The sequence below is a fragment of the Peromyscus maniculatus genome, chromosome 3 (assembly GCF_049852395.1).
Source record: "Peromyscus maniculatus bairdii isolate BWxNUB_F1_BW_parent chromosome 3, HU_Pman_BW_mat_3.1, whole genome shotgun sequence".
NCBI lineage: Eukaryota > Metazoa > Chordata > Mammalia > Rodentia > Cricetidae > Peromyscus > Peromyscus maniculatus.
In genome coordinates, this window is record NC_134854.1 from 60,809,012 (window position 1) to 60,823,424 (window position 14,413).

Here is a 14,413-nt window from a genome sequence, read left to right on the forward strand (position 1 = left end):
GTTCACAACTGTCTCTAACACCAGTTACAGGGGTATAATCACCCTCTTCTGGCCTGTGTGGATACTGCATGCACATGATGCACAGACATACATGGAGGCAAAACGCATGTAAAATAAATGAATCTCCAAAAACTTTTAAATAAAAAGAGTGATCTTTAGTGGCTGGAGTGATGGCCCACACCTGTAATCTTAGCATTGGAAGGGTAAAGCAGAAGGATTTTCAGGCGTTTGAGGCTAGCCTAGGCTACAGAGTGAACTCTACCCTAAAAACAGGCTGGTGAGAAGACTCGGTGGACAGAATAGTTGCTGCATAAGCATGAAGACCGGAGTTAGGATCCCAGAACCCACATAAAAGCTGAGTGGACAGGGCACCCACAGGTAATCTCGGCGTGTGGAAAGCAGAGGCAGGATCCCTGGAGCTAGCTGGCTGCCAACATGAATGTTTATGCACCGTATGTATCACATATGTGGCTGGTGTCCACAGAGGTCAGAGGATGTAAGATCCCTTGGAACTGGAGTTACAGATGGTTTTTGACCCACTGTGTGAGTATTGGAAACTGAACCCAAGTCCTAACTGCTGAGCCATCTCCAGCCCTGCCAGACTAGCTGAAATGGCAAGCTACAGGCTCAGAGAGCCTTCTGCCCTCTGTATATGAAGTGGATATGTGTGCTCCTGCACATGCAAACAAGTACACATATGCGTGCACACAACACATATACACACACACAAAATTAAAAGGCTTTGCCATTTTCTTTTTTGGTTTTTGAGACAGGGTTTTTCTGTGTAGCCCTGGCTGTCCTGAAACTAGCTCTGTAGACCAGGCTGGCCTCGAACTCAGAGATCCACCCCCTTCTGCCTCCCAAGTATTGTATAGGTCATTGTCTTTACTGTCTACTTCTAATGAGTGTACTCATTAAAAGTAGATTTGTTTAAAATGAGTTCAAGTTTTAATTGTTCGTGGTCTTCATACACATGGTTTTTCTTAACATGAATACTCGTTGAAATGGGCAGGGAAGCCCCCTGAGCTGTCTCCGCTTATCTGCGCAAAATATGGCTGGGTCACAGTTGAATGTGATATGCTCAAGTGCTCCAGCTGCCAGGCTTTCCTCTGTGCCAGTTTACAACCAGCTTTTGACTTTGGCAGATGTAAGTATAGTTACAGATCACATTTTTCTCCACACGAACCGGTAACAGAACCAGTGGTAGAGTTCTAGCTTAGGCCATCTGTGTGAGTGAAGAATGTGCCATATTACGTATGACAGGGTGAAGTTGTGATAGCCTCCCCCATCAGCCTCAGTTGTTCTGCTGTGGAGTGGCCTTGATATTGTGCTTTCTAGATAGACAGCAGTATGTTTACCTTTTAATCACAAATTTGGACTTTCAGAGCAAAGAGAGGATACTCTGAAGGCCCGTGCTTTGGAAAGCCCGAACTTCCAGGTTGCATAACATACTTCCTTTGCACCAACAAAGGATCTTAATTTGAAACTTTTTTGTGATAAGTATTAAGATGATGGAATTGCCATTGTTACTATCTTTTTAAAGGTATCTTAATTATTTAAATGTATGTGTGGTTAGCGTTGTTCTCTTAAAGACTCTTGGCTCCTCAGATTTTGAATCTGTATGGTGTATAATAATTGCTACCTCTTGTGGCTTTCAGATAAGGAACGATGTGCTGAGCTCAAGAAGTCCTTGTGCAGTGCCCATGAGAAGTTCTGTTTTTGGCCAGACAGCCCTTCTCCAGGTACGCATTCTAAGGATTTCCATTTCTCCTGGGTCATCACATTTCTAATAGTGCCGTTTTCTCTTGAAAACCTAGTCTTTGAAGTTGCTTTTGTTCTCCTGTTTATGCTTTTCAAGACCTTGCATTTATTTATCACTAAACTTTCCCAGGTTTGTCCTACCAGCTGTGTGTGTGTGTGTGTGTGTGTGTGTGTGTGTATGTGTGTGTGTGTAGTTGTAGGTGGCCTTTTGAATCTTCACAAGGGCCATTCAAGGTAGGTAATATAAACTCAGTTGTTTTAGACAAGGGATTAAAAATTTGATCAGGAAACAGAGGCAAGTGGATTTCTGTGAGTTGGAGACCAGCCCGGTCTACATAGTGAGTTCCAGAGGTCATAACATGAATTAGAGAGGAGCCATAACTATGATTTACCTGATTCTAAACTCTGCTTTTCCACTGTATTAAACAGCCCCATGTTCTGCCTTGGCTTCCTTTGGAAGCTATACTTGCCGGGCGGTGGTGGCGCACGCCTTTAATCCCAGCACTCAGGAGGCAGAGGCAGGCGGATCTCTCTGAGTTCGAGGCCAGCCTGGGCTACCAAGTGAGTCCCAGGAAAGGCGCAAAGCTACACAGAGAAACCCTGTCTCGAAAAACAAAACAAAACAAAAAAAGAAAGAAAAAGAAAAGGAAGCTATACTTAGGTGGAGTTTCTCTTTGTACTGGCAGTCGCTCCCATGTAACCACACTGAGACTTATTATTAATTATAAATGCTTGGCCAATAGTTTAGGCTCATTTTTAGCCAGCTCTTGTAACTTAAATTAACCCATTTCTATTCATTCTGTGTGCTGTCTTGAGGCTCATTGACCTCATCTATGAACTTCCCAAGTTGCTTCTTCTGCATCTGGCTCACAACTCCCCAGACTCTGCCCTTCTTCCCAGTGTTCTCTCTGCCCAGAAAATTCTGCCTAGCTGTTGGCCTGTCAGCTTTTTATTAACAATGAGAGCAACACATTTTCACAGTGTACAGAAGGGTTATTCCACAGTCTTTCCTTCTTTTTGTCTAAATAAAAAAGGAAGGTTTTAACTTTAACATAGTAAAATAACATATAACAAAAACAAATTCAAATAAGAATTACAGTTACAATATCCAGTTCATTTGTATTTGGCAAATTTAGATAATACGTTCTATTATTTATCTTATCTTTGTAAGTCTAAAGTTTAATACCTAATTTACCTTTTTATCATAACTAAGGAAAACTTTAAGTCTAATTATTTAGTCTTTAACTCCATCAAAGACCCCAGAAGGGTATAATGTTACCTAATGACAGGGACATCTGGCTTCCTGGACAGTTACCCAAAGTTCTTCTGTAATGTTGGGGCATCCATCATTGGTCTATAGGCCTAGGATATCTGACAGACATTTTTGAGAAGCAGGGGATTTTGAAGCACTGTCCTACCTTGTCTTGGCAAAGTTCGGCTGTCGCTTTCTTTTGTGTCCTGATGATCCAGTTTGGACAGTAAACTGTCAGCAGTTGAGGCAAGGGCAATTTTTTTTTCCCAAATGGCTAGCTTTTACCATAAAGAAAGCGAACTCCATACAGAGTTCATTCATTGGCCATTACCCTCTTTTGAAGCAGATTGGTGCTGTCAGGAGCAGACATGTCTCACTGTCATGAAAAGCCTTAGGTTATTAAACATATTAAATGCCATATTCTGTATGTCTTTGAAGTGTTTGAAGACCTATCTAAATATCTCTGTATGACCTTGAAAACATGCCTAACATGACTATTATAGATGACTAACTACAAACTTGTAATATCCAATTATACATTACATTTTAAATGAGATGCATAAGCACAGTACCCCAAACAAGAGTAGAAACATACATATAGTAGAGCAAAAATAACTTTAAATTTGTATCAATAAACCAAAATCCATACCAGTGTAAAATATTTTGAGATTGTTTTTTGGATTAAAGTAGATTCAATAATCTACCCTTTTTCCTATCATTCCTATATCATACCCCCCTTTTTTCTTTTAGAAAGAACTTTGAATTTAACTCCTCTGTCTAGCTCTGTTTTTTTGTTTTGTTTTGTTTTGTTTTTTTTACTATGACCAATAGCAACTTGTAACCAACCCCCAAACAATGACAGACATTCATAATCCATTGAATAACCAAAACTCATCCATGCCCCATCTCTTGGGAATGTGGTCATCGTTATCTAGACTACTTCCTGTTGTTTGTGGGCTCTGGTATCTTTGGGGGAACCTTGAGAAAATCACGGTAATTGTTAAGACTTGACTGGAGTATTCTCTGAGGCTGGATCATCTCAGCCAACAGCCTTGAAGCTGTTTTAGATACTGGATCACCTGGGCCATCCATTTTTATTGGTATCTGGTCCCCTTACTCTGAAAATATATAAACTTTTAAAGGTAGCATACTTATCTGCATTAATACAAGTATAGACTGTGCATTGTACACAAGTCAGCCAAAAATGATTTTTTGTTTTATGTTTGAGCAGGTAAAATATGCATCATGTGTCTTGGAGTTCTTCTAGATTTATTTCTTTATGAATGTAGTCAGGATTTTCAAGGGGTCTTCCTCAATCAAACCTGATCCATGTCAACCTGGAATGAATCCACAGCCTTTCATTTCCTGTGGGAATAAAAGCATAACTTCTTCCCCAAAGTAACATATTGTTTGACTTCCATTTTGAAGTCAAGACATTTTTAAAATATATAGATTGGTTTAATCCAGTGTGTCTTAGCAGCTGTTATTCCTTCATTAACAATCAGAAAATCTAAAGACAACAAAATAACATACATAATCCAGGCTCTCTTTGTATTTCCCATCTTTTTTTTTTTTTGTTTTTTTTTTGTTTTTTTGTTTTTTTTCGAGACAGGGTTTCTCTATGTAGCTTTGCACCTTTCCTGGATCTCACTTGGTAGCCCAGTCTGACCACCACCACCCGGTTTATTATTATTGTTTATTTTACTTTACTCCTTTTTTAAGGACTTGACTTTATTATTTTTAAACTATTTTTAATCTATTACTGTATATTCCTTTTCTCTTTTGTCTACCAAGCCTATGTATATTTTTAAACACACTTACTTATTTACATCTGGATCTGTCTTTAACTGAGCATCTGTATTGTTCTTTGATCACATGAGATGAATCTTTTTTTGTTTTTTGGTTTTTTTTTGTTTTGTTTTTTTCAAGACAGGGTTTCTCTGTGTAGCTTTGCGCCTTTCCTGGAACTCACTTTGGAGACCAGGCTGGCCTCAAATTCACAGAGATCCGCCTCCTCTGCCTCCCGAGTGCTGGGATTAAAGGCATGCACCACCAAGGCCTGGTGAGATGAATCTTAAACTGCTCTCAGCTGCAGGCACTGCTCAATGTAGTGTATGGCAGCTGGCTCCTCCCCGTGGTTCCCTGAGAGCTTAGCCGTGGAGGTGCTCGTGGGAGCAATGTTTACTGCCCCAGCTCTGGGAAGTTGTTAGGTACACATTGTCACCGAGTAGTGTACTGCTCGCCGCTCATAAACCCCATTTAAGTGTTCCTAGCAGGGCCTCTTAAAGGAGTCATGCCGCTGTTTGTTGCTAGTATTGGGCCTATCCAAGAAAAGGCGGTTATCAGGAAGCTGCATTTGGCTCCATTTTTTGTGTACTTAGAATCTTCTTTTAAGCTTTGTTAGATCTTATGTGGAAATTCTGACCCATGTTGGAATGCCATATGTAGGCAGACTTTTTATTTCCCCCCAGCCAGTTCCCAAATAACCACACAGAAACTTATTCTAAATTATAAATGTTCGGCCAATAGCTCAGCTTGTTATTAGCTAACTCTTACATTTTAAATTAACCCGTATTTCTTTCTTTTTTTTTTAATTTTATTTTATTTTACAATACCATTCAGTTCTACATATCAGCCACGGGTTCCCCTATTCTCCCCCCTCCCACCCTCTCCCCTTACCCCCAGCCTACCCCCCATTCCCACCTCCTCCAGGGCAAATCCTCCCCCGAGGACTGCGATCATCCTAGTAGACTCAGTCCAGGCAGGTCCAGTCCCTTCCTCCCAGACTGAGCCAAGTGTCCCTGCATAAGCTCCAGGTTTCAAACAGCCAACTCATGCAATGAGCACAGGACTTCAATAATTGAGTAAAACCAAAATTTATTATAAGCCACAGTCGTCCTAGGGACCTCCATGCTATATATATATAGCCTCTATGGTTCTATGGGTTGTGGTCTGATTGTTTTTTTATTTTATATCTAGAATCCACTTATGAGTGAGTACATACCATGACTGTCTTTCTGGGTTTGGGTTACCTCACTCAGGATGATTTTTTCTAGTTCCATCCATTTCCCTGCAAATTTCATGCTTTCATTGTTTTTCTCCGCTGAGTAGTATTCCATTGTGTATATGTACAACATTTTTTCCATCCATTCTTCCGTTGACGGGCATCTAGGTTGTTTCCAGGTTCTGGCTATTACAAATAGTGCTGCTATGAACATAGCTGAGTATGTATCTTTATGGTATGAATCAGCATTCCTTGGGTATATGCCCAAGAGTGGGATGGCTGGGTCTTGAGGTAGTTCGATTCCTGATTTTCTGAGAAACCGCCATACTGATTTCCACAGTGGTTGTACAAGTTTACATTCCCACCAACAGTGGAGGAGTGTTCCCTTTGCTCCACATCCTCTCCAACATTGGCTGTCATTGGTGTTTTTGATCGTAGCCATTCTGACAGGTGTAAGGTGGTATCTCAGAGTCATTTTGATTTGCATTTCTCTGATGATTAAGGATGTTGAGCATTTCTTTAAATGTCTTTCAGCCATTTGTGATTCTTGTTTTGTGAATTCTCTGTTTAGCTCTTTAGCCCATTTTTTAATTGGACTGTTCAGTATTTTGATGTCTAGTTTCTTGAGTTCTTTATATACTGTGGAGATCAATCCTCTGTCAGATGTGGGGTTGGTGAAGATCTTTTCCCATTCTGTTGGCTGTCATTTTGTCTTATTGACTGTGCCTTTTGCCCTGCAAAAGCTTCTCAGTTTCGAGAGGTCCCATTTATTAATTGTTGTGCTCAGGGTCTGTGCTGTTGGTGTTTTATTTAGGAAATGGTCTCCGGTGCCAATGCGTTCAAGAGTGCTTCCTACTTTCTTTTCTATTAAGTTTAGTGTAACTGGATTTATATTCAGGTCTTTGATCTACTTGGACTTGAGTTTTGTGCATGGTGACAGATATGGATCTATTTGTAATCTTTTACATATTGACATCCAGTTATGCCAGCACCATTTGTTGAAGATACTTTCTTTTTTCCATTGTATAGTTTTGGCTCCTTTGTCAAAAACCAGGTGTTCATATGTGCATAGATTAATGTCAGGGTCTTCAATTCGATTCCATTGGTCCGTATGTCGGTTTTTATACCAGTACCAAGCTGTTTTTATTACTATAGCTCTATAGTAGAGTTTGAGGTCAGGGATGGTGATGCCTCCAAAGGTTGCTTTATCGTATAGGATTCTTTTAGCTATCCTGGGTCTTTTGTTTTTCCATATAAAGTTGAGTATTTTTCTTTCCAAGTCTGTGAAGAATTGTGTCGGGATTTTGATGGGGATTGCATTGAATCTGTAGATTGCTTTTGGTAAGATATATTATTTGTGGCTATTGTAAAGGGTGATGTTTCTCTGACTTCTTTCTCAGCCCTTTTATCATTTGTGTATAGGAGAGCTACTGATTTTTTTGAGTTGATCTTGTATCCTGCCACTTGACTAAAGGAGTTTATCAGCTGTAGGAGTTCCCTGATAGAGTTTTTGGGGTCACTTATGTATACTATCATATCATCTGCAAATAGTGAAAGTTTGACTTCTTCCTTGCCAATTTGTATCCCTTTGATCTCCTTTTGTTGTCTTATTGCTCTAGCTAGAACTTCTAGTACTATATTGAATAAATATGGAGAGAGTGGACAGCCTTGTCTTGTTCCTGAATTTAGTGGTATCGCTTTGAGTTTCTCTCCATTTAATTTGATGTTTGGTGTTGGCTTGCTATAAATTGTTTTTATTATGTTTAGAAATGTTCCTTGTATTCCTGATCTTTCTAAGACCTTTATCATGAAGGGGTGTTGGATTTTGTCAAAGGCTTTTTCAGCATCTAAGGAGATGATCATGTGGTTTTTTTCTTTCAGTTTGTTTATATGGTGTATTACATTGATTGATTTTCGTATGTTGAACCATCCTTGCATCCCTGGGATGAATCCTACTTGGTCGTGATGGATAATTGTTTTTGATGTATTCTTGGATTCGGTTTGCCAATATTTTGTTGAGTATTTTTGCATCAATGTTCATGAGGGAGATTGGTCTGTAGTTCTCTTTCTTTGTTGCATCTTTGTGTTGTTTGGGTATCAGGGTAATTGTAGCCTCATAAAAAGAGTTTGGTAGTGTTCCTTCTGTTTCTATTGTGTGGAATACTTTGAAGAGGATTGGTATTAGTTCTTCTTTGAAAGTCTGGTAGAATTCTGCACTGAAACCATCTGGTCCTGGGCTTTTTTTGGTTGGGAGACTTTTGATGACTGTTTCTATTTCTTTAGGGGTTATTGGTCTATTTAAATGGTTTATCTGGTCTTGATTTAATTTTGGTATGTGGTATTTATCCAGAAAATTGTCCATTTCTTCCTGGTTTTCCATTTTTGTGGAGTACAGGTTTTTGAAGTATGATCTGATGATTCTCTGGATTTCCTCGTTGTCTGTTGTTATGTCTCCCTTTTCATTTCTGATTTTGTGAATTTGGGTGCTCTCTCTTTGCCTTTTGGTTAATTTGGCTAGGGGTTTGTCTATCTTGTTGATTTTTTCAAAGAACCAACTCTTTGTTTCATTGATTTTTTGTATTGTTCTCTTGTTTTCTATTTCGTTGATTTCAGCCCTCAATTTGATTATTTCCTGGCATCTATTTCTCCTGGGTGAGTTTGTTTCCTTTTGTTCTAGAGCTTTCAGTTATGCTGTTAATTCATTGGTATGGGATTGCTTCATCTTCTTTATGTGTGCATTTAGAGCTATGAATTTTCCTCTTAGCACTGCTTTCATAGTGTCCCATAAGTTTGGGTAATGTTGTACTTTCATTTTCATTGAATTCTAGGAAATCTTTAATTTCTTTCTTTATTTCTTCCTTGACCCATTGATGTTTCAGGTGGGCATTATTCAGTTTCCATGAGTTTGTGGGTTTTCTATAATTTTTGTTGTTGTTGAGGTCTAACTTTAAGGCATGGTGGTCTGATAAGATACAGGAGGTTATTCCAATTTTTTTGTATCTGTTGAGATTTGTTTTGTGTCCAAGCATGTGGTCAATTTTTGAGAAGGTTCCATGGGGTGCTGAGAAGAAGGTATATTCTTTTGTGTTAGGATGGAATGTTCTGTAGATATCTATTAGGTGCATTTGAGTCATAACATCTGTTAGGTCCTTTATTTCTTTGTTAAGTTTCAGTCTGGTAGATCTGTCTTTTGGTGAGAGTGGTGTGTTAAAATCTCCCACTACTAATGTGTGGGGTTTGATGTGCGTTTTAAACTTTAGTAGTGTTTCTTTTATGAATGTGGGTGCTTTTTATTTGGAGCATAAATGTTTAGAATCAAGACTTCATCTTCGTGGATTTTTCCCGTGATAAATATGTAATGTCCATCCTGATCTCTTGATTGATTTTAGTTTGAGGTCTATTTTATTAGATATTAGGATAGCTACACCAGCTTGTTTCTTAGGTCCATTTGCTTGGAAAGCCTTTTCCCAGCCCTTTACTCGGAGGTAGTGTCTGTCTTTGAAGTTAAGGTGTGTTTCTTGTATGCAGCAGATGGATGGGTCCTGTTTTTTTATCCATTCTGTTAGCCTGTGTCTTTTTATAGGTGAGTTGAGACCATTGATATTGATGGATATTAATGACCAGTGATTGTTAATTCCTGTTATTTTTTGTGGTTGTGTTGTGTTGTCTTTCTTTGGTGTATGTTGGTGTGGGATTATCTATTGCTTGATTTTTCATGGATGTGTTTAGCTTCTTTGGGTTGGATTTTTCCCTTCTAGTGCTTTCTGTAGGGCTGGGTTTGTGGACAGGTATTGATTAAATCTTGTTTTATCCTGGAATGTTTTGTTTACTCCCCCTATGGTGATTGAGAGTTTTGCTGGGTATAATAGTCTGGGTTGGCATCCGTGGTCTCTTAGTGTCTGCATGAGATTTGTCCATGATCTTCTAGCTTTCATAGTCTCTATTGAGTAGTCTGGTGTTATTCTGATGGGTTTGCCTTTATATGTTACTTGGTCTTTTTCCTTTGCGGCTCTTAATATTTTTTCTTCGTTCTGTGTGTTTAGTGTTTTGATTATTATGTGGCGAGGGGACTTTTTTTTTTGGATCCAGCCTATTCGGTGTTCTGTAAGCTTCTTGTATCTTCATAGGTATTTCTTTCTTTAGGTTAGGAAAGTTTTCTTCTATGATTTTGTTGAATATGTTTTCTGTGCCTTTGAGTTGGTATTCTTCTCCTTCTTCTGTCCCTATTATTCTTAGGTTTGGTCTTTTCATGGTGTCCCAAATTTCCTGGACGTTTTGTGTTACGACTTTTTTGTCTTTAGTGTTTTCTTTGACTGACTAATCTATTTTGTTTATTGTGTCTTCAGTGTCAGAGATTCTCTGTTCCATCTCTTGCAATCGGTTGGTTATGCTTGTTTCTGTAGTTCCTGTTCGTTTAGTCAGGATTTCTATTTCCAGCATTCCCTCAGCATGTGTTTTCTTTATTGTCTCAAATTCATTTTTCAGATCTTGGAATGTTTCTTTCATCTGTTTAATTGCTTTTTCTTGGCTTTCTTTGATTTCTTCCCATTTTTTGTTCGTTTTTTCTTCCATTTCTTTAAGGGAGTTTTTTATTTCCTCTTTAAGGCAGTTTTTCATTTCCTCTTTAAGGAAAGTTTTTATTTCCTCTTTGAGGGAATATTTTATTTCTTCTTTAAGGGCCTCTATCATCTTCTTAAAGTCATTTTTAGGGTTGATTTCTTCTGTTTCTTCTGTCTTGGTATGTTCAGGTCTTGCAGGTGTAGAATCACTAAGTTCTGATGTTGCCATATAGGTTTTTATGTTGTTGCCTGTATTTTTGCACTGGCGTCTACTCATCTCTTCCTCTGTGCAGTGCAGGTGGTGTCTGTGTCTGAGAGTGCCTCTCTTGTTCTAATTTTTAGTCTTGGTTTAGTAGGAGTTCTTGGTTAAATTGGTGCTATTGGGCTATTTCTTCAGGGGCAGCTGATCTCAGTCGGTGAAGTATATACTTATGATTCTGGTGATCTGGTTTGGTGGCTGGGCAGCGCCTTCTTCTGTGTTCCCAGGTCATGTTTTGTTCATTCGTCAACTCCTCAGCTGATCTTGTTTCTTCAGACTTCAAACTGTAGGCATCTGAATCCTCTCCCAGATGGGTTTCAGCTGAGCAGGGTAGTCTCACCAACACCTCCAAGTTGTTGGGTTTCGCAGGATCAGCAGCTGGGCCCTGGGTTGTCCTCAGAGGGAGTGTTCAGATTCGTTCTGGTTCCGTCCCACGGAGATAGCTTCTTCCCCAGGTGTTGGGGTTAGGCGCGTCCCTGTTCCAAGCTGCGTCTGCTTGTCTTCGTCCCTGGGCCTGTCTACCTCTGCGGGCCGCCGCCGCCAGGCCTGTATGTCTCTGCCGGCTGCCACCTCGGGCCTACCTACCTCTGCTTGTCACTGCCACCGGGCCCGTCTACCTCTACGGGCCGCCACCGGGCCTGAATGTCCCTGTCAGCCGCCACTGGGCCCGTCTACTTCTGCGGGCCGCCGCTGCAGGCCTACCTGCGTCTACTTGTCTCTGCCACTGGGCCTGTCTCCGTATTTCTTATCTATGCTCTGCCACGTGGCTCAGTACCTTTTCTCAGTACAGGAAGTTCATCTATCTCTCCGTGTCTCCTTGAAATTCTAGGATTCTTCCTCCTTCTTCCCAGCATTCTCTCTCTCTCTTTTTTTTTTTTTTTTTTGTTGTTGTTGTTGTTGTTTTTTGTTTTTTGATTTTTCGAGACAGGGTTTCTCTGTGTAGCTTTGCGCCTTTCCTGGAACTCACTGGGTAGCCCATGCTGGCCTCGAACTCACAGAGATCCGCCTGGCTCTGCCTCCCGAGTGCTGGGATTAAAGGCATGCACCACCACCGCCCGGCTCCAGCATTCTCTTAATCTGGTTATCCTGCCTAACCTTATCCTGCCTAGCTGTAGGCCAGTCAGCTTCTTTATTAAATCAATCACAGTGACATATATTCACACAGTGTAAAGGAATATTCCACAGCAGGTATATAAGTAACACTAGCGGTGGCAGTTAACAGGGTTTGGTAACCACAGAACTCCAGGACTTCCAACTGACCATACACCAAATGCAGGTGATACAACCTATAGCTTTATTACAGTAAAGCAGTGTGTAACAACCCTGAAGTAAGGGTAAACCCAAGCCTGCCCCAGCAAGAGTCAAGAGAAACCAGGTCCTGTGTCCTCCCTATAATAAGGACAATGCCTTTGTTATATCAGACTACTGATATGTATACAGAATACTGCTGAATAAGAGAGCCCAAAATTTACTATCGACTGGGAGTTTTAATAAAACATTATTTGATGGTATATGTGTGTATTCACATATTGAGATCAGAGGTTAACTTATGGAAGACTTTTTTCTCCTTCCCCCATATGAAGCCCAGGGTTAAACCCAAGTTTGACTTGGTGGTATGTGCTTTTACCCACTGAACACTCTTAGTGCCCTGAGCTGAGATTTTTTAAGTATTATCTTGTTCAGCTGACACATCTCTGCTAAGTAAACAGATTCAACAGCAGAGCCCTCTGGTGGAAGATCTCTCCAAGTCCAGGTACAAGCTTCCTCAGTGCTGATCATTCATCTGTGTTGTGGTTACTGGTCAGTGACATCTAGGTATATTGTTCTGTTTTCAGAAGGAGGGTTCAAGCTGATTCCAAGGTCACTGTGGCTAGGAATATTCCCTGACCACCAACAGAAAAGCCAGTCGGAAATGGCCAGATTTCTCTGTCTGACTGTAACACAGGGATTTTCCATCTCTGGCCTGTTTTCTTTTCCCTGTGTAGTGTGGCCCAGCTCAGGCCTGTGCATATGTGAGGTTATCTCTGGTCAGCCACCGAGGCTCTCTGTAGGCTTTGCCTGGACATCTATGGTGGTTCCCAGCTCCTGTTACTATGTGCTGTTTTCTAGATCCACTCACTACTTGACTCTCCTGAAGAACTTCTAATTCCAATCTGAAACTCTTTGATCATGACTCATTTCAACTACCTCCTTACCATTTCTGCTAATATTATAGGTACCTGGCACTCAGCAGTAAAAAGCTGAACTCTATCCAATACCTAAAAGTTTGCCCTAACCTTCCCATCCAGTTATTTTTACAAGAAATTTGGAAGTCCATTTTATTATCTTTATGCTTTTCGTTTTTTTTTTAATTACTTATTTATTTACACGTATGGGTATTTTGCCTATATGTATATTTATACACTTTCTACTAGTGTCCTCAGAGGCCATAGGAGGGTGTTGGAGCCCCTGGGACTGGAGTTATACATAGTTGTTCAGTTCCATATGGGTTCTAGCAATCAAACTTGGGTCCTCTGGAAGAGCGGCTGTAAACAGAGGCTTTTTTCTGTCCCGCCTGTCCTGCGGCTGCTTGTAAACAATCATTTAGAGGCTTGATATTAATTACAAACCGTTTGGTCTATTGCTCAGGCTTATTACTAACTAGCTCCTACAACTTAGAATAACCCAGTTCTATTAATCTATGTATTGCCATGTGGCCATGGTGTTACCGGGCAGCTGGATGGTGTCTGTCCCTGACTCCACCCTTCTTCTCCCTCTATCTCTGCTTGGATTTCTCGCCTGACTCTTATCCTGCCTTGCCATAGGCCAAAGCAACTTTATTTATTAACCAATGGGAGTAACACATATTCATAGCGTACAGAAGGACATCCCACATCAAGCAGCCATTGCTCCCAACCACTGAGCCATCTCTCCAGCCCCTTTTTGTTTGTTTTGTTTTATCTCAGACAGGGTCTCATGGTGTCACCCTAGCTGGGCTGAAACTTGATATATAGACCAAGCTGGCCTTGAACTCAGTGATCTACTTACAACTGCCTCTCCCTCTGCTTCCCAAGAGCTGTAATTAAAGGTGTGTGCCAGGCCAGGGCTGGAGAGATGGCTCAGTGGTTAAGAGCGCTGGGTACTCTTAAGGAGGACCTAGGGTTGACTCCTAGCACCCACATGGTGGCTCACAACCATCTGAACTCCAGTTCCAGGAGATCTTTCATCCTCTCTGACTTCCACAAGCACCAGCCATGCATGTGGAGAACATAACAGACATGCAGGCAGAATACTTACATACATAAAAATAAAACTAAAGACATACTTTTTAAAAAAGACATATCACCACGCCTGGCCATTATTTTCCTTCCTTTCCTTTCTGGCCTTTTGATTGTTGTTTATTTTGTTTGTTCTCTAAAGATTTACTTTATGTGTATGTGTGCATACATAAAAGTATGTAGGTACACTAGAGGTGTGCAGGAGTCCTGGGAAGGCACAACAGGCACCAGATCCCTGAAACTGAAGTTACAGACAACTTTACCATCGTGTGGATGCTGGGAACTGAACCCTGATCCTCTGCAAGATCAATCAGCATTCTT

At 40.6% G+C, this 14,413-nt stretch overlaps 1 protein-coding gene across 1 annotated transcript in view; it reads left to right on the top strand.

Moving 5' to 3' along the window:
- Positions 1–14,413, top strand: part of Zc3hc1 (zinc finger C3HC-type containing 1) — a 37,282-nt gene that overhangs the window by 8,213 nt on the left and 14,656 nt on the right. Inside the window, exons 3-4 of the mRNA XM_006979407.4 lie at positions 997–1,147; positions 1,659–1,742. Of these exons, the coding sequence (XP_006979469.1) occupies positions 997–1,147; positions 1,659–1,742 (235 nt within the window). The remainder of the gene's footprint in view (positions 1–996; positions 1,148–1,658; positions 1,743–14,413) is intronic.